This window comes from Xiphophorus maculatus, chromosome 15, assembly GCF_002775205.1.
Source record: "Xiphophorus maculatus strain JP 163 A chromosome 15, X_maculatus-5.0-male, whole genome shotgun sequence".
Classification (NCBI taxonomy): domain Eukaryota; kingdom Metazoa; phylum Chordata; class Actinopteri; order Cyprinodontiformes; family Poeciliidae; genus Xiphophorus; species Xiphophorus maculatus.
The window spans coordinates 19949174-19969654 of NC_036457.1; the positions used below are offsets into that span (position 1 = coordinate 19949174).

Consider the following 20481-nt stretch of genomic DNA (forward strand, 5'->3'; position numbering starts at 1 on the left):
CGCAAGCTGAGAGGTCCCGCTCTCATGGGGTGGAGGATGGCTGACCAGAATGTATGCTAACCGCTTGACAATCATTCTTGCCACCACCAACGGCAACCCGGGATCCCAAACCCGTTTTGTGCAACTGGAAGCTCTACTCTCTGCTTAGTCATGATGGACAATCGAATGATGGACATTGCTCTTTCCCCTGAGAACGAAACCTAAAAAGTCCGTCCATCTGAACGCAATCATACGACAGAAGTGAGCCTCCCTGAAACTTGCTGAATAATCGAATCACGCCGTTGCAGCCCACAGGGAGGCACTTTCAAGAGGCCGCAGAGCAACAGGGTTCAAAGCTATTCATTTTGATAAATCCAACCATCTGGCCTTTTGGCTTCCTCTTTGTCTCAAAGTTGCAATCCTTTCTTTTCGTTGTAACTCTCTCTTTCTGTCTGTCCCTGGTTGCATTTGAGTGTCCCTGTTCATTGTTACAGCCCATTTTGAGGCCATTTCATCTACAACCTCTAACTCAGCGGTGCTCAGTAATTAACACCCATTATCCAGTCTGAGAGACCAGAGAATATTCGTGATGGGAAAATGACAGACTTCTGATTCGGAGTCAAATTCTCCTCCCTGTGTACTCTGTAAACATAGTAAATTCCTATTAAGTCCAGAATGTATTCAATTTGTCTCCGTTAGTTTTCTACGTGTTCAAACAGCAACAGAGGCAGGTTAGTTGCTAAATTAGTACGCTTGTGCACCTCACAAATATTTTCTTTCCTCTGAAGTCAATAGAAAATATTCAGTTTCTTGCCTTTCAGGAGCAATTCTTCAGCCTTCAGCGCTGCTTGTGTGTGTGTGAGTGGGGGTGGGTGCCTGAGTTGTGGCAACGATGGAGAATGGCATCAGCTTCAGAGATGACAAAAGCTATTTTTAGAGCATGCCAGCCAAGAGCTTACTTGGGCAGAAGAGGAAAAAGAGAAGAGGAAAAGTGTGGAAATGAAAGACGGAAAATGTAAGAAAGTGATACGGAGAGGCTGATGACAGTCAGAGGGGTAAAATCAGAGGAAGAATGTTTGTAATCGAGGCTTTCAGAGGCTCCTTTTTAAACGTTGTCGCATTCATAACAGCTCAACATGGTTTCTAGACTTACGATATCCAGTCAACCTTTTCACATTTTACCGTCCCACAACTACAAACTGCAGGGTATTTTAATGGGATTGTATCGCATAGGCCAACACAAATGGTTTAGAAGTAAAATTACACATGGTTTTTACATTTTGTAACAAAAATCTGAAATCTCAGGTATGCACAAACCCTAAAGCCCATTTACTCTGATATTATAAAATAAAATCCAGTGAAAATATTAAGCGTTAATCACATCTATCTATCTATCTATCTATCTATCTATCTATCTATCTATCTATCTATCTATCTATCTATCTATCTATCTATCTATCTATCTATCTATCTATCTATCTATCTATCTATCTATCTATCTATCTATCTATCTATCTTGCTAGCTAGCTAGCTAGCTAGCTGTGTTTGTTAGCTTTTTAGCTAGCTATCTATATTGCTAGCTTGTTAGCTGTCCATAAATCTTGCCAGATAGGGCTAGTTATCTGTCTGTCTATCTTGCGAACTATCTCGCTAGACATTACAAGTTTCGTCTGTTTGAAAACAAACTCTTTCTTGATTAGCTCAAAGTCTAAAAAGGAAGAATTTAGATGAAGAAGACTGAGAAAAACTACCTTCTCTTGTACTTTTTCTTATAGATTTGTGTTCATAATGGTAATATGATAATGGTAATAATGGTGTAATAAACAGTTATAATTTTAAAAAATTAAAGACAAAAATACACCACAATATTAAGGAATCTGCAGGTTTGTGTTGTGTGTGCTAACTGCAATCTTCGAAAGCAAATAGCAATAACCGAAGTAATTTCCAAGTATTGTTTCAGTTGAACTCATCAACCCTTTGTGTATGTCTGCTTCAACCAAGTCTGAAGTTTGAGCAAAACACTTTAAAAATGATACAAACTCCAGATCACCTGATGGCGTCTGAGGCTGATAAATCCAATTTCCCACAATGCACGCCTCGTCTCTTTTCATTGCATATTCCATTAGTGACACCCAGTGCATCAGTGCCTTTAAATTTTCACATCAATCCTGCAGGATGGATGTTATTTAGCTCTAATCTGTGTGTTTAGCGACACAGTTAGCAAATAAGAGGATGCTTAAAAAGTTCTACTTCCCGTAAAACTGAACGGATCCCCCAGGGGCCCGCTACACCTTCTGCCAAATCTGTCCTAATGATGCACAAAGAGTTTCCAAACGAGTCCTCTTTCATAATTAATGTTCCATGTCAGTGTGACGGCGCATCTCTGACTTTTCTGTCTGTCCCTTTGTCTCCTGTGATTAGGGCCCATATGTTTCCTCGCAGAAACGTGGCTGTTGGCCAGATGATGTCAGTGTCTCTCTGTCGCTCCATTTACCTTCCTGTGATCTGTCTGTCAGTCTGTCCGCGGGGAGTCTCACACTCGGGAGGCAGGCGTGCGGAGAGATGGGCGCTCACACCGCACCCATAAACAATGAAAAGCCGCGGCAGGCGATTTGCATGGGAGCGGAAACCATCCATACATCTTTATTCAGGCCAGCGCATGTGTTTACTTTGGGCTTAGGGTTACAGCTGTCGCCTTTTTAGCAGCGCAGGGGAACAAAAGTCATTCCGTTCTCTAGTAAAACCCTTAAAACCCAACAATCACAATGTGGATAACATTTCTACTTGATATGCCTCAATCCAATCACATACAGCTTCTCAGGCGTCAATGCTCAGAGGGAGGCTTGCGTTTCAGGGCGAAGTTTCACACGGTGTGTGTGAACTAACTCGAAAGGCTCACTTCCATTTTTGTGCCGCCGCTTGAGCCCAGCCACACCGCTAAAAGTGGGAATCCACAGGGGAAACAGAAAGAGCAACAGGTCATTTCAATGATTTGGAGACTGTGTGGTCAGGAATTGTGAGCAGAGAACTTGCTCTTAGAAAAACGACCAACAAACATCGTGGCGCCTAACGTTTTGAGCAAACTTTAACCTTTAGATTTTGGAGGTTAGATTCAGTTAATAATGTCAGTGAAACTGGCAACTGGATTCTCTAACAGAAGTAAAAACAACTTAGGCATTTTGCCAACGAGTACTAAACTATAAGTGTTGAACAGCCCCAAAACTGACTGCTGAGGTAACAACATGAAAACCATCTTTCTGTTGGCCAGAGTCACTATTATTATCCAATTTCTGCTAGAGTTAGATTTGCTGTTTTGATTAGTATCCATATTAAGTTGGTTCAATTGACTGGTATTGGAGTTTAGCGCGACCACAGAGTTTTTTAGCTATTCACAAACAACTGTGTTACGTAACTTTTGAGACCTGTTCTAAAAACTCTCATAATTGCCTTTTTTAATAGTCCATACAGAAAGTATACCCTAGTGTGCATCAATATGCGCAGAGGAACCTGTCTTACCACTAAAAATACAAGCTAATGTTTACAGCCTTCCTTATTTCTACTCTTGGGAGGTAGAGCCAATCAGTGCAAAGGAAAATAAATAGTGCTCCTGCTTTGCAAAAGCCACCCACTAGCATGTCAAATAGCACTGTGACTAGGTATGTCATTTTCCCAAGATGCATTTTTTTCCTGAATATTTCCGATCCCTGTTATTGGTCAACTGTTTCTGTTTATGGCAGCAGCAATGTGTCCCATCACATTCAAAAACATAGCAGCAAAAAGGGTTTTGGAATTGAAAATGTTTGTTTTGTCGCTCCATGGAACTCATCCGTTACAGACTCTGAAACTGACTCCATGAAAAATGTTCACTGAGTCCCACCACTGCACAATATACAAGGCGGCTTCTAAGATAAGATGAACTAAAACAGGATATTTTGAAATTCTTCAAGGTAAGGTATAGAAAACTCATGTCACATGTCGAGCGTGTGGTAAAACAGAATCATCAAAATCCCATAAAGCCTAACGAGGACAAACTCCTTCATAGTGGGCTTGCCCTCCACAGGCCATTGATCCAAGACGCTTTGATGAATGGCGGTTTAGAGCTAAAGCTTCCCTTCATCCATCACCTCTGCCTCCATTCTAGTTTCCACCACTATCTGTTTAAATGAGGAATGCACTTTTCCTATCATTATTTTTCTAATGGCCAACCTTTTAGGTGATTATGCCGGGCATACTGAAATACTGAAATGTTCTAAGTGGAAAATTAAAGCAGAGTACTGACTTCTGAACCACGAAATTTGCATTTAAATGTGCTATTTCCATTTAATTGACCAAACTGATGGGTGTTTTAACTGCTGGTTTTCTGAAGTGCTCATGTTTTTCTTTTTGTTTTGGTCCTCTGCTTGAGTTCTTTCTGTAATTTGTGAACATTATCGGTACGGATTGTCAGCACACATGAAATAAATGGCATTTCTGTTTTAAAGTGCTGAATATGACGGAACACATGGAGCTACTGAAGCCTAAACGTGACGTTTTGTTGCACCGCATCAAAGGAAGCTCTCAGACAGAGGGCCATTACTTCCAGCTGACATGCTGCACCTGCTTTTACCGCTTTATTTTTATCCCCAAAACAGTTACATTTACTGCAGGTAGACCGCCGGCTGGAAGTAGCACTTCCTATCACCCTGCCTGGGGAAAACGTGGACATTTCTGAGCTTGAAAATTTGGAAATTTGTTAGAAAAAAGAAAAAAAAAACTCCGAAACTTTATGGAAAAACATTGGGAAATTTCTTAATTTGAAAAGTCAAAAATTAGCTAGAAAAAAAAATCTGAAATTTTGATATTAATCCCAGAAACTGTCTAGAAAGAACTGGGGGAATTTTAGAGTTTGAGAAGATGAAAATCTGCATGGAAAAAACCCCCCTGAAATTTTGAGATTAATCTCAGAAGATATTCTACTTTGAGAAGTAGAAAATTTGCTAGAAAGCAACCAGAAAATTTTGACAGAAATCCCAGAAATTTTCTAGAAAAAACTTGGAAATTTCACAGTTTGAAAAGTTGAAAATTTGCAAAAGAAAAAAAAAAGTGAAGATTAATTTCAGAAGTTTTCTAGAAAAAAACTTGGAAATTTCAATATTTAAAAGTAAAAAAAATGTGCAAGAAAAAAAAATCTCACAAATTTTAAGATCAATCCCAGATGTTTTCTAGGAAAGACATTTTTCATCTTTTCAAACTCAGAAAATTCCCAAAAAGTCAAAAATTTCATCTCAAAATTTCTGAATTCTTTTGGCAGAAATGTGCTCCTCCTTTATTTTATTTTTCTATCTGCAACCTAACACTGAGTGGTAAGCTTCTGGTCACCGGTGGATGGGCTGTAAATATTCATCCAGGAAGTGTCTTTGCACTCATTTGCCATCACTCTGCTCTCTGACTCCAGTGGCTCTAATGACTAATAAATAATTTAACCACACTTTTCTTCACTTGCTTAGTTTTTCTCACCTCTGCCCCTTTTTCTGCTTCTCACTTTCTGCCGATGCGATTCCGCCTCCATCGCCCTCCCACTAAACATATGACCCCCCCCCCCCACTCCCACCTCTCGCATTCCCAACTCCACACTCACACAGTCACTCTTCACAGGAACAATCTGTCCCACTGATGTGAAGTCGCAGGCAAACTTTTTTTCTTCTTCCATTTATTGGCTATTTACATTTTAAAAAGCCCTATCACTGATATATTGTTGTCTAGAAACATCAAAATGAACTGCAATAAAAAAATAGGCGGTAACCCCCCCAGCCCTCTCACAGATTTGAACTGTGTGGCTTCTTTTGTGATTTTTCTTCCACTGTTCCTATTTGAATGGAATTTTAAAGGATTTGCAGTTTGCTAAAAGTGCTATTCATCATGCTTCTAAAGTAAATACTGTCTCAGATTGAAACTTTATACTAAAAAGTTGCCATTTAGCAGAGGTGACCTGGATGCATAAGTGTGTGTTATGCAATGGTAGACCCCCCTCCGGCAACGATGCATTTCCCAGCCCCACTGATAAAAGATTAATGCTCATTCTTACACTACAGTGAGTGCTTTCTTCCTTGAGGACTCTCAGGAAGTCCAAACATAAAGCACAAGAAAAAAATAAAATAAATAAATAAAAAAAACAGCTGTTTCTGGACGTTTTCCTTACTGGACTAACAGGCCACAAATATTTACTGATATAGTAAAGCTGTCTAGACCTGCTCCAATAACAAATTTTTGCTGGACAATAACTTGTCCCAGAAGTTATTGCTATAAATGATAATATTGTGGTTTTGTTACCATTTTCAAGTTATATAATGATATTGGCATAATAAAGCAAGACCATGTTCTTAAAGATCAATAAGCTTTAAATTCTGATAAACATTTAACACTGGAACTGGAAGACGCGTTATATGTCCAAAATAAATAAACAACAAATGCAATGAATTTTGAAGTCCTTGTAAACAAAATTGTCCTTGAACGGTTTTCCTGAGTTGCTTCTCTGCCATCAGTGAGTACACAAGCTTGATTGACAGCGCTAAGACCCTCCTCCTGCTTCTGATTGGTTGTTTTTGGTCAGGAGCGACGCATTTCTTCAGATGGCAATAGTAGCTCAGTGAGGAGGCGGAGGAGCTTAATCTTTCCAGAAATGATCTGTCTCATAACATTCTGTCACGACATGGTGACAGTTTTATAAAAATATGTTCTCCTCATTAGTATAGTGGTGAGTATCCACGCGGGAGACCGGGGTTCGATTCCCCGATGGGAGTGAAGTTTGTTTCAGGTCCCTCTTGAAAATGAGATCTAGATCTCAATGGGGTTTACCTGATTGAATAAAGGAATTTATTTATTTATTATTATTATGTAAAAAACATACTTTTTTATAAAAACTAGTTGCAGGTTTAAAGTTCTTTTCAGACTACACGTTTAAGTTGTCTTGTTTAGCAACCCTTTAGGAAGCCACAAGGTTCCAAAGCCTGGACCGGGAAATCTAAGAGCCCTATATTCTCAATCAAATCAATTTCTGTTGCAGGGATATTGATTCTTGCATCACAAAAATAAGAATATCGATCTTTTTTGTCGAACCTATTACACTTTTCTAAGTGTTTTTTTGTTGTTTTTTTTTTAATCAAAGGGTGGATCAAAGTCAACTCTAGGCTACCGTCAATAGCATAAAGGTTTTCAAAGACATGCCAAAGTACATGCAAATGTACTTTAAGACTGTGAAAGAGTAAATTAAGGTACACAAGATCCCAGGTGTGATAATCCTTTTAGCCAGGAGGAAAGAATAATGACCGCATTATTTAGATCTGGCAGCAGTCTTAGTCCCAGATGTGTAAACACCTACAGCGTAACTCTATAGCTTCGCACATGGATGCTTATCCTAATATTAGTCTAAATCCTATGTCATCTTAATGAACAGGATTCTCCTCCTTTTGTGTGTGTAAATGAATAAACCATAGAATAAGATACGATGGGATGCATATTAGCATGGGAGCATGATCGTTGGAGTGCCTCTGATTTCTGACTCTGTTGGATTTCTGCCCAGATACAGGAGGGGGCGAGTGGAAGCACAGAGAGAGGGAGAGGGGGAGGTAGAGGGGAGGCAGCTTAAAAGCAGGCATGCATGAACCAGCTGTGCAAAAACACGTTATGAACGTGTTTAAAGCTTTAATGTGAGAGCAAATAGTTCAAAAAAATAACTCCTGCAACTCCTAGTAATCTGTTAAAAAAATTAACTTCAGTAGCCATCTAAATCACTGTATACAACTGGCGGCCATTTTCTAATTTATTCCATACGAGTAGAGGAGCACCGATTGCAGTCTTCCTGCTGGTCACAAAGCCTGTCACAATACAAATTCTTATAAATTGTCCCAGTAATTATTGCGATAAACAATAATATTTGCCATATTTGCAAACCAATGTTTACATTTAATCTGTCAAAGCCATTCTTCAACACAGGCTGTGTTTCTTCCGTTACATATTCCGTTGTCAATACTCGGCTAAAGCCAAACAAACCCAACTTCGCAATCGCTGTGTTTCCATTAAATACGAAACGCAATTAAAATCACACATAAATAAGTTTGTTCACGCGATATGTCAAAAACATGCCGCGCCGTCGTCCTCCAACTGCTTCCTGTCTTCGTCTTCTTCATCGTTTCCACCAGCATCAGCTGGTTGTTGATCACATGACTTGTAAGATGTGGAAAAAAGCATTTCTGTTCCAGTTTTGCAAAATACACTAAAATTGATACGATTGAAAAACCACCTCATCCTAGCTCAAAAACTTTTACTCGAAAAATGAGTTTTTTCGAAGCTAGCGGGTCTCCATTAAGCAAAATTATTTTTGTAATTCAAATTTGCATAATTATATGGTCTAAAGTATTGAGTCAGTAGCTGCGTTTCTATCAACCATAAAATTGCACAATTTCAGAATTGGAAACAGCAATAAAAAAAAAGGTTTTTCAATAAAACATTTTTGCGCTTCGATATGGTTGCGCTTCCAACCATATTGAAATTTGTAGACTTCACAAAAACAGCAACACCTTTTTCGTATTGTGCGAGTCATGTGATCAACAACCGGATGTTACTACTGGCAGAAAAGACGACGAAGACGACAGGAAGTGGTAGGAGGATGATGGCGCAGCATGTTTTTCAGTGACCGATAGCGTGAACAAACCTATCCACGTGTGATTTTAATTCCATTTCTTACTTAGTGGAAATACCGCGATTTCAAAATGATGTTTTTAAAATGTTAGCAGAATATTGACAAAGTTTTGCTCACATCTGTAATGGAAACACAGCGAGTTTAGACAAGTTGTGGTCAATCAATCAATCAATCAAATTTTATTTGTATAGCACATTTCAGCAGCAAGACATTTCAAAGTGCTTTACAGCATAACAAACACAAAATCACAATGCAATATAGAATCAATCATTAAGTCAAGTTACATCAATAAATTTGTAATTGATTACATTTCAAATGCAATCCTAAACAGGTGGGTTTTCAGTTGAGATTTAAAAGAAGTCAGTGTTTCAGCTGTTTTACAGTTTTCTGGAAGTTTGTTCCAAATTTGTGGTGCATAGAAGCTGAAAGCTGCTTCTCCTCGTTTGGTTCTGGTTCTGGGGATGCAGAGCAGACCAGAACCGGAAGACCTGAGAGGTCTGGAAGGTTGATACAATAACAGCAGATCTTTAATGTATTGTGGTGCTAAGCCTTTTACTGATTTATAAACTAACAACAGTATTTTAAAGTCTATTCTTTGAGCTACAGGGAGCCAGTGGAGGGACTTTAAAACTGGTGTTATGTGCTCTATCTTCCTGGTTTTAGTGAGAACGCGAGCAGCAGCGTTCTGGATCAGCTGCAGCTGATAAAAAAATTAACTTCAGTAGCCATCTACTGAAGTTAATGGCTTCAGTAGATGCCATTAACTTCAGAGTTCCCCGCTCCACCACTCAGTCTCTTTCGTCCTTTTTGCTCCTCATCTTCATACAAGCCATCTCAGCCGTCCCACTCCAGCTGCTGGCAGTCTTCTATGCTATAAACGCCATCCTGCAACTACAAGGCTTTCGATTCAACACGCAATTCATCTACTGTGTCTTATCATCGCCACAACTCTCTTGTCTCTGACACTCAAACCAATTTGACATTCCTTGAAGAACCGCTTGTCTAGACCAAGACTCCTGTCAAATATGTTTTTCAATCAATCTTTTTTGCTTTCACGCCTCTGGGTTTAAAACGCAACACAAATTCGGCACTTCTGCGGCGAGCGCATAACGGACGTGGACAAAGCGAGGCGTGATGGATCGAGCGGAGCCGCACCTTCACGTAGAGCTGCTGGAACTCATCCAGGTTTAGCCGGCCGGTGGGGCAGTCCTTCAGGAATCCCTTGTACCACTGCTTCAGCTCGTGCTCGTTGAACTCCGTGTTCTTCACCAGGTCCTCCATCACTTCAGGGGTCAGCTTGCTGTTCTGTTTCCCCATTTTTTTCCCCCCTGGAAAGCAAAAAAATGAAGAAGGGAAGGCCCCAAGAAAAACACAGAGAGAGAGGTTTGAGGTTAGGCATTATTCAAATGTTGAGCAAGACCAAGAGCTAACAGTCCGCGCTCCTGTACGAGGGTTTTGGGAGAGCGATTCATCAAAGCTGCAAGCAGAGATTTCTCGAGAGCGCTAAAAATACGTTTTAAACAAATGAAGTGCGTTACGAGGCAGAATGGCTGAATGTCACACGGTGTAAAATTAGGCCTTCCTGCATCATAGCGTTCAGTTTCTGCTTCTGCCTTTGAGCAGCTGCCGGTCCTCATTTGTTCGTTTTTGTACTTTATTTGAACTGGTTCGAAACTGAGTTTCTGTGTTTTGTTCACTTTGTTGCCAAAGTATTCACACCACCTGAGCACATTTTGTCAAATGGTTTCGTTTAGATTATATGTGCTAGAGCAACACAATGTAGTATAACTTAAAATACGATTTGCATTTAATATTCAGACTGAACAAAAAGCCTCCTTTCAAGTCTTGCCATACGTAGGCCTGTAACTTTAACAAGTGTTACTGGAGGATAAATCGTCCCAGTAATTATTATGAAAAACAATAATTTTGCAGTTTTGAGACTATTTTCTAGTAATATAATGATAGTGGCATATTGCATAAAATAAGCTTATGTGATTAACTGAAAAGTCCATCGAATATGCCAAATTTGGTTTTTTTGACTAAAATAATCGCTGAGCTGCAGCCATATTTCACACTAGCTCTGCCATTGACTCCTTGTATTTGGCTCCATCCTTCATCCTTTAACTCCAAATGTTTCTGGTTTCTGTATGTATAAAAAAAAAGGTCCAAAAGCGTTTTCCTTCAACTTCACAATTAATACTTTATGGTTGCAAAGTGACAAAAACAAAACTTCAGGGGTGTGAATACTTTTAGAATACGGCACGTTCTCATTTCCCAGTTTTGTTTAAAGCTAGTTACTGTATTTGTCCAACATATCTCCCTCCGTGTATGGAACCCGTTCAAACGGATTTAATAGCAACCTTTTGAAGTAGCGTGTCCCCACTGTGAAGTTGCAGAAAAACTCTAGTATGTTTCAGTTTATCTTCCTTAATTCCTCCTTCTGCTGCCTGCTGCACGCAGCTGCCTCAGCTCCAATCTGCCTGGTGCTCATCCTGCCACTTTATGGCCTTCATTAGATCATTACCCAACCCCTAATTATCATAAATTTGCAAAATACGGTTAGAGTTTTGGAACATCCCCGCTCTCCATCTCTACTGAGACGCTCCTTCAGACCTCCTTCTGCGTGATAAGACCAACACTTAATGGATGGTGCCAGTTATCTGTCTGCATGGTGGTAAAGACTTGCTGCAGCAATGAACCGCAAGAATCGGCCTGTCATTTGTTGGACAATAAATTGTCCCAGAAAAGAGATTACGATAAATGATAATATTGTTATTTTGAGACCATTTTCTAGTAGTACAACGATAATGGCATAATAATGCAAGTTTGCTCTCTCAAAAATCAATAAACTTTAACTTTGAGAAGAATACTTCAGACTGGAAGTGGAAGATATTTTAAATAACCAGAAAAACAATAAGTAAATTGGAAATGACCTAAACCCAAAATGAAACAGATTATGAAGTGTCCGTAAACAAAACTGCCTTTCAAAAAATGTTAATCATCAGAAAGAAAATTATCAAGCTCATTTTAACGCTTATTGTTGCGAACCACCTTCCCATCAGTAAGCCAATGGTTAAATCAATAGCGACATTATATTGTGCTGTACACTGAATAACAAATCGTTTCATACGTTGTGGACAATTGGTTTTTTTTTTCCTAAATAAGACTCTACCTTTCAGAGACGCTACAGCAGCCCACTCAGAAGTTGGCTGCCAAACAGCAGACCTGTTACTGTGAGATATGAATCATTTCGCTCAGGCGCTTTCAAGGTGTCCGGGACCCTTTATTGATCAAGCGTTGACTCCGCTTCTCCGCTTTGGAAACGCTTTTCGGCTGACTTTTACATCCTGCCTGTCAGTTTCTCATGACAACATCCAGGCAGCATGAGAAACAGCCCCCCCCTGTTCACAAGCACAGCAAATAGAGGCGTAAAATTTAACTCCGCTGGAGAAATAAAGTCAGTAGCTTTTTGGTGACAAGTTATGTCAAGAGCCTTTACAGGTTTGTGTTTTGTACAGCCATAAAATTCATATAAATCTGGAGTTTAAATGGAGAACAATCCACTAGTAATAGACAAGAGTACCAGTTCTGTACTGTGTTTTGATTTGAAAATTATATATACAGTACAGACCAAAAGTTTGGACACACCTTCTAATTAAAATGGGTTTTCTTTGTTTTCATGACTATTTATAAGGCAATAAATCCCACTTATTAACCTGACAGAGCACACCTATGAAGTGAAAACCATTTCAGGTGACGACCTCTTGAAGCTCATCAAGAAAATGCAGAGTGTGTGCAAAGCAGTAATCACAGCAAAAGGTTGCTACTTTGAAGAAACTAGAATATAAGGGGTATTTTCAGTTGTTTTACACTTTTTTGTTTAGTGCATATTTCCACATGTGTTATTCATAGTTTTGATGCTTCAGTGTGAAGCTACAATGTCAATAGTCATGAAAATAAAGGAAACTCATTGAATTAAAAGGTGTGTCCAAACTTTTGGTCTGTACTGTATATATTAGGGCCATAGCGGCACACTAACCTCACAATACGATACCCGATATTCTGCTCACAATACGGTATATATCACGATATTCAGCAAACGGTACGCTTTTAAGATTTCCTGAAAGATTTTAGAGGGACAGAGTGATTTTGGTGACACGCTGTGACTGCTCCATAGACTTGGATTAAATTAATTGACCTGATGGTATAATACTGGTGTAATAAATGTTGTTTTTGCTATACATTTGCTTTGTTTAAATGTTAATTGTCTGTCTTTGTGTATTTGGTTATGCAGAAAAGGAACCTTTGTTGTCTTATTCACTAATAATGGAATTTATCTATTTCATTATTTAATTAATTGTAGCAAGTGGTTTCATTACAAGTCATTTTTAATGTACATGTGCAAGTTGAAACACAAGGGATTTGAGTAGGATTTAATGTGTCAATACTCGCAAATGAAAAATGTATACTTTACTTGGACAAATATCGATAAATGTAGCTGAATTGTTAGGGGTAAAGATTTTTTTTTAAATCTTTTTGATTGTACACAGTGAAACAAGCATAACTAATGTGATTTCTTTGGAATACCAAACTGGCTGGGTTAAGCCGTTTTTTCAACTTCGGCTCATCTGGGGCCTCATGCATGAAAGAGTGTGCAGTAAAACTTGGCGTACGGAAAAATTTAGAAAAGTGCGGCCCACAAAACAAATCGGATGCATAAAACCGTGCGCACGCACGTGGCCGCGCACCTTTCCTCTATAAATCCTAATTTGCGGGAAATAGAGCGCAGCTGCTGGTCCGCCCTGTCGCCACCCTTAAATACATATGTAAAATAGTAGAAATCGTCCAGACCGTTCAAATGCCTTTTAGAACAGTAGCGTGTTCAGCAGGGATTTAAAGACAGACAGCGTGTCAGAGAGTCCTTCGAGTGGGAATGTGGACGTTTATTATAAATAGTAGAATCATGTGCAGAAGTTGTACATTTACAGAATAGAGATGATTTCTGTCCATAAAGCCACTTTCACAAAGCAGGCGGCTCGACTGAAGGATGACTGCACCGGTACCGGTACCGCACGGCTCCTTCTTTAAGTTCTGCTCAGAGCTCCAGGATGATCAGTGCAGGCAATCTAAACGCTAATAAACCATCACCAACATTTCCCAGCAGATCAATATGACCTCTGATCAATCGCTCCCTCTGAATCCTTCCATTGGCAATATTCTCCATCAGAGCCACAAGCCACAAACCACAAGCCACGAAGGTGTTTTTAATTTTTTTAAAAATTATTTTGTGTGCGTGTTATGTTATTGTCTGAGGATAAATGAGGTTCAGTTTCATCGTTTGTATTTAAACAATAAAATATTAAAACCATGAAAAAAACTTCAGGTTTGAAACTTCCTGGTCTAAATAACTGAATCTCGTCAGATTTCAGCATATTTAGGTGAATTTTGATGCTTTGTAGTTTGATATTGTCCACAGAAAAAGTTTGCGTGGCTGGCGCACATTTTCACACCAGCACAAAAAAGTGTGTATTTTTACGCAAACTTTGACGCAAAGTTAATTTTTATACATGCCGACTTGTGCGTAAAATATGGACTGCACATTTTTTGTGCACACGCACGCTTTATGCATGAGGCCCCTGGTCCGCATGGAGGTATCTGAGCCTGCTCTGCATGCTGCTATGTCCTTCGGCAAGACGTGACCCTTTTGAAGAAGACCTTTACGTGGGAATGCAATGCATCTTAAAGCACAGATTGCATAAGAAAAACACACAAAAGTGCACGCCTTCAAAGAAAGAAAAAAAACTGCACCTCTAAAAAGTGCAGTTTTTTAGTGGTGCCAAAGAAGCTTTGTGTTAATGCAACCCCCCTGAGCATCCTAAGTGCATTCAGTTGCTAATAAAAAAGCAGAGGAAGTTGTACAATTTTCTCATTCATAACTGACCCTGCGATCCATTAGCTGTGGTTTCTCTGTGAAAATCACCTAAATTGGAGCTTGGGGATTGTAGAAGAGGCAAATTCATTCTTTCAGTGACCACTTTTACAGATTTTTTATAGTATCTTAAACATCTTCATGATGGCATAAAAGACACACCTTTCTACCGAGGTTTACCAGGTTAAAACAAAATGTATGGAAGCCTCATGGGATGAGGAAATACTTGTTTTTAATGGAACTGCTACTGGTTCTCTTTTTTTCTTACAAAGGAAATGCATAAAGAAATTGTCCTAAGGTCTGGAATCACTTACTAGTCTTGAATCATACCATGGAGAACAATAACCTCTACCGCTACTCCACACACTGGCCCAGATCTTGGAATATTCAGCTAGAAACCCATGTTTTACCTCCCACCCACAGCAATCTGTTTCCTTTTGCAACTGGCCTCTATTGAAGGAGGAAAAGATTGTATCCAGGTCTCCATAATACCAATAACATGCCATCCACAGGCCAGAATAACCTCTATCTGTCCTACCTTCACAAATGTAAACATTTCTCAAACTCTTTTGGGTTTTTAATGGGAACCATGTATCAGATGACACTAGTAAGCGTTTTATTCCGCAACGACACTCCAGCTAGATTTAACGTGAAATACATGTAGAATAACTAATCTAGAGAGATTCTTCCTAGAGGATGCTATGCTGTTAGCAAAAGGGGGTTGCACAAAGTATTTTGCCTGTTAACTTGGAATTTACCGGTCCGTCTACTTTATGACCCTCATCTGTGATCACGAGATACGAATCATGGCAGAAAGAATGAGATCCTAGGTACAACCAGTCAAAAATGAGCTTCCGTCACAAATTGGCTTGACTCCACCTTAGAGATAGGGTGGAGTCTCTGTATTAGCTGTCACTGTCCAATTGCCATGGATATTTTGAGTGAACTTTTAAAATGTTGCAAGAAAAGGCAAATTAGCCATGTTTCCATTTACCGGTTTGAAGCGAATCAACCAGGCTACGCAAAGCATACTTTCATCAGCTGTTGAAGTTACACATGGCGGTAATAAACAGGAAATAGAGGTTGTAACCTACTATGGACCACACGTCTTAGAAAAACAGAGAAAGGTTTTCAAGAATGTGCTGCTATCGGGCAAATTGTAATTGTTCTGTCATGCCAACCAGTGCTGACGATGTTATATGCTGTAGAAGATGTATGGAAAGAAATGCAAATCTAATGCACACCAACAATGGAAATAGCTGATGAGTCATGTGACTTAAATGCTCACCACAACAGAATTTATTTGGGAAATGGGATTCCATGTCCCTCTAGCACATTAAGAAAAGCCAAAAACCACCTAAAACAAGCAAAAAACCTTTTTTGCAATATTGAGGAAGTTATGTCGAAGTTTGTCATTTCCATCAACCTTTTCTAATGCGATACATCAAAAACGATGATGGCTGCTGAAAGAAATCAGTTAAGGTAGTTCAGGCATTCAACAAGGATGCTTTTTGGGAATCTACCTTTGGAGATTAAGGGTATGTCCCGCTAGGAAGAGACCCCGATGAAAACCCAGAAACATATGTATCCCATCTGGTTTGGGAACGCTTTGGGATCTCCTTGAATGAGCTGGTGGATGTCACTAGACGGAGGGAAATGTGGGTTTTCCTCCTGGACCGCATCTTTGATAATCAGAATACAATGGATGAACTCAAATTTAGGTTTGGTGACAATAGATTTGTCTACATCCATATCTCCAGACCATTGGAACTGCACAAATATGAGTGTGAATTGAACTCTACCCTTTGCCTTTGCTTTGTCAGTCTGTGATCTCATAACCAAATGTCAGTCCTTCAGGGAATGTGCAAATGCAAGGCCCTCTGACAGGAAGGTGCAAGACACCACTTTGTTTCAAAATAGGTCCAGGATGAAGAAAGCAGCAGCAGCGGGACGTGTGCACACCTCCTAAGAGAGATGTGGACAAATGACGTAGACACTGTGCGTGTCTTTCTTTGTACTCGTACACGGAGGCCTTTCCCCAAATCACCTATCAGTAGGAAAATTTACATCTTCTTTTAAGGGCTCACAAGAATGGATAAAGAGATAAGGTGAACCTCTTGCAGAACTGTTGCGTTTTTAGTCGGAGATACAGACTTGTGATGTCTGATGTGGTGCCATGTGGCATCACGTTCGCAATGTCCTCACAAAGCGCTCACGCTGCATCGTAATGTGAGCAATACTCAACACGCCATCTCGTCACTCGCTCAACAAACAAGCAGCAGAGACGGTTTCGCATCTGTGCTGCATCAGTGTGCAGCTGATGGACCCAGCATCACATTTCCTGTGCTGCTGAGGTACTTATTTTTCACTCTTTAGACATCTCAGGAAATTTGATTTGAATTAGTCGTAGGTATGTATTTTTTGAGTTCTTTGCAAGGGGATTTGCACCAAGTTTTTCACCTTTTTTTCAGGTTACAACGAAACACGCAGAGTTAAAGGGAAGCTGGATGGAGCCAAATTTAGAGCAATCCTGGAAGAAGACCTGTTAGGGGCTGCAAAAGACATGCAAGGAAAATGACCCAAAGCAAGACATAGAGCAAGAGCAAGAATGCAATGATTTAGATTAAAGTATATTCATGTGTCTGAATGGCCCCGTCCAAGTCCAGATCTAAATCCAATTGAGAACCAGTGGTGATAATGATGTGTTACTTTGTCTTCATTGAGGTTAGCGGCTGTAATGTGACAAAATGTAAAAAAAAGGTTCAAGGGATTTAAAAAATTTTTCTGGAACACTGTGAAACATTTCATTCAGGACAGCTAGGGCAACTTTAAAACATCATCTTCGTCCACACCCATCAAACGGATGACGCTCATCCTCCATATAGGGCTGCTTGTCATTCTCATTTGGCACCTCGGCTGATTGCTATTCTTCCAAGCTTCCTACGACCCCTGTCAGTCGCCCATCTGTCTTGTTACCGTCCACCGCCACCCTTGTGATGCAATCAACCAGCACTGGGATGAAAACAGCCTGTAAATGTTATATGACTGAACTCCCTACGCGCTGCATGCAAATGCGACGATGACTAAACTCCCTCTTCCCATTCCGCCGAGCGTTTTCTGATGCATTCTCACTAGTGGGTACGCACAGTGGAATAAAGAGTGATGCAAAAGTGATCGGGAGGTGGGGGGGAGAGAGGCAGTGAAGGTGGGGATGGGTGCGATCCGAGAGAAATGCAGAGGCATGACGCTCCTGTTGAATAACAGTGAACACACCCCGGCCTGGGCGTCTGTTGTCTCGATCTACGCGTTTGTGATGTTCTGCGCCACTTACTCACGAATGCCACAGGAAAGAGACGAAGGAAACAAACATAGAACCCCAGCTGGTGCATCATCAGCAAATGCCAGTGCGCCCGCTTCAGGACGAGACCTGAGTATGGGGCCAGACCCGGAAAGGACAGGGATGGGGGGGGAAGCTGGGGTGACGAAGCGCACCGGTTCACTTTGCAGCACTTTGCAGTTGCCGATCACACCCCGCACTGACTCTAAACCTGAGTCACTGGAGGGTTCAGGTCCTTTTGAACCCTTTTTGGAGGGAAAGCAGATGGGACGAATAAGGCGACAGGTGCAAAACTGACGATGACATATCTGCAGCGTAAAAGAGGGGAGGCTTTACAGCCAGCAGAGCGGCCCTTGAGCTGGGGCAGTGGGCCATTACATAACACCACCCCATTTCCCATCATTTGCCAACAGGAGCTGACCTTGAGAGGAGTGCAGAGTGCTGGTGGAGAGAGACAGAGAGAGAGAGAGATCCAACAGCAGATGTCAACGAACCAGTCTGAGGTTTTACTCCAGGCAAATTTGATAGGCTATAATATCCTGAAGGCCTTTTTGTCTGGAAATGTAGCTTCCTACTGAGGGTGGGTTAAGGAGACACCCCTACCCTCCACCCCCATGCCTCTCTATCTCTCTGTCTCTCTTTCACACACACACACACACACACTATTGCAACATCAGTGACAAACCAGCTCCACAAGCACACATCACACCCCATCCAGTGCCATGTCACGCCAAGCCACCCCATGCAAGTGCCAGTTATAAACCAAGAGAATCCACACATCTTCAAGCACCTCTATGCTTATTACCTGTTCACTTTGGATGCTAATTCAAAAATACTCCCGTGCGCAGGGGTGTGTGTGTGTGTGTGTGGGCGTGTGTGTATGTGTGTGTGGGCGCGCGCGTGCTGCAAGAGTAAAGCAAACAAGACGTGTCATGCTTATTTGATGTCTGCACGAAAAATATCCTCCAGATTTAATCTCGCAGGTATAATATGGCGGTTTTATTGATAAAACGTGGATGCGTGCTTATTTGCAATTATGTGCTCAATAAATCAATGACTCACTCAGGAAATTAGAAAGGATGACGCACCGCGTTGCATCATGTCAGCATACATGAAGCACTCAAGAGAATAATTTGAGGAGAAACATGCGAGAAACGCAAAGCGCTCATTTTCTTACCTTGTGAGAATGTGAAGTCAACGAGAGAAGTCCGGCGGTCTGGTGTCTGGAGTGGTCTCAAAAACCCTCCGAGGACGAGGGGGTTGGGGGGAAAGAAACAAAACAAGCACCTCAGACGTATGAAATGCTCCTACCGCGAAACAAGAAGCTCACGGCTTTAATGTCTGCTTCTTCTTTTTTTTTTTCTTCTTCCAATTTTGCTATTTGTTCCACTGTTTGGAGGAGGAGAGTCAGAAAGTACGGGGTGCAGATCCGCAGAAAGATGCTGCTGAACACGAAGTGCTGCTGATGCACAGAGAGGAGGAGACAGGCGCTCAGCGGGTGTGTGTGTGTGTGTGTGTGTGTGTGTGTGTGTGTGTGTGTGTGTGTGTGTGTGTGTGTGTGTGTAGGGGTGTGTGTGTGTTATCAGCCTGATAGGCTCCGCACACAGCGGGAAACAGGCTGTCAACAACACTGGACAAGAACTAACAATGAACTCGCCCTTTCTCTGCTCCACATAAGCGTATTTTCTCAACTGTCACGCGCTGCTTGTATTAGAAACGGGGTCAAAGTAATGGCGGACGAGCAGCGCCTAATTAGACCGCTTATTATTCAGTAGTTGTTTCTTTAGCAGCCGCAACAGTTTCCCGCCACTGACAGCAAAGCTCAAAAAGAGCGTTAGCCAGGAAGCTAACTGGGGTTAGCGACAAGATTAAACTGCTCATTTAGTAGGTGAGTACTTTGAGCTGTCTAACTGCCGAATAAAGGGCATAAAATCATTACAACTTTAAATGTAAACTAATATCACAGACATTTATTTTAAAAAAATAATAATTTAGGTTAGCATGAAGCCAGAGTTTCCTTGTAAGGTTTGCTAAAATTGATAGCTAATTTTAATTTTTTTTTTCAAAACAAAAAAGTATCATAGTGCGGAAAACAGTATTCTGTCTATTCCAGGATTTTAACAAAGGTATAATATATATATATATATATATATATATATGTCTAAAACTATATAACAATAAAGTTCAGCCCGAATCTTCCTGATACCCAAGAAATCTGAACAGGAGGTTGTCTCTTTATTATAATTTTTTTTTACCATGACTCTATGTGAGCAAAGATAAGTGAAATTATTTTAAAATCAGAAATATCCTTTGAAAGCAGATGTCCGAAGTCAAGTTACCGTAATTCTATTCAAAATCACAGGTGGTGCAATTGTTGCTGTCAACGCTTTCTACAACCACCTTTAGTCAATACATTTATCATATAACATTAAGGTTGGAGTAGCCTTACTGTAATTATATTACAGTTTTACTGTAATTTTATTACAATTTTACTGTAATTTTATTAGTTTTACTGTGATGTTATTGCAGTTTTACTGTAATTTTTATTATTATATTACT

The 20481-nt window shown here is 40.4% G+C and overlaps 1 protein-coding gene across 1 annotated transcript in view; it reads right to left on the reverse strand.

Moving 5' to 3' along the window:
• LOC102223420 (visinin-like protein 1) overlaps nucleotides 1-19361 on the reverse strand; it is a 34118-nt gene extending 14757 nt beyond the window's left edge. The window contains exons 1-2 of the mRNA XM_005811159.2: nucleotides 19100-19361; nucleotides 9812-9984 (exon numbers count right to left, since the gene is read on the reverse strand). Coding sequence (XP_005811216.1) covers nucleotides 9812-9973 — 162 coding nt within the window. The 5' untranslated portion in view covers nucleotides 9974-9984; nucleotides 19100-19361. The remainder of the gene's footprint in view (nucleotides 1-9811; nucleotides 9985-19099) is intronic.
• Nucleotides 19362-20481: the final 1120 nt, after the last annotated feature.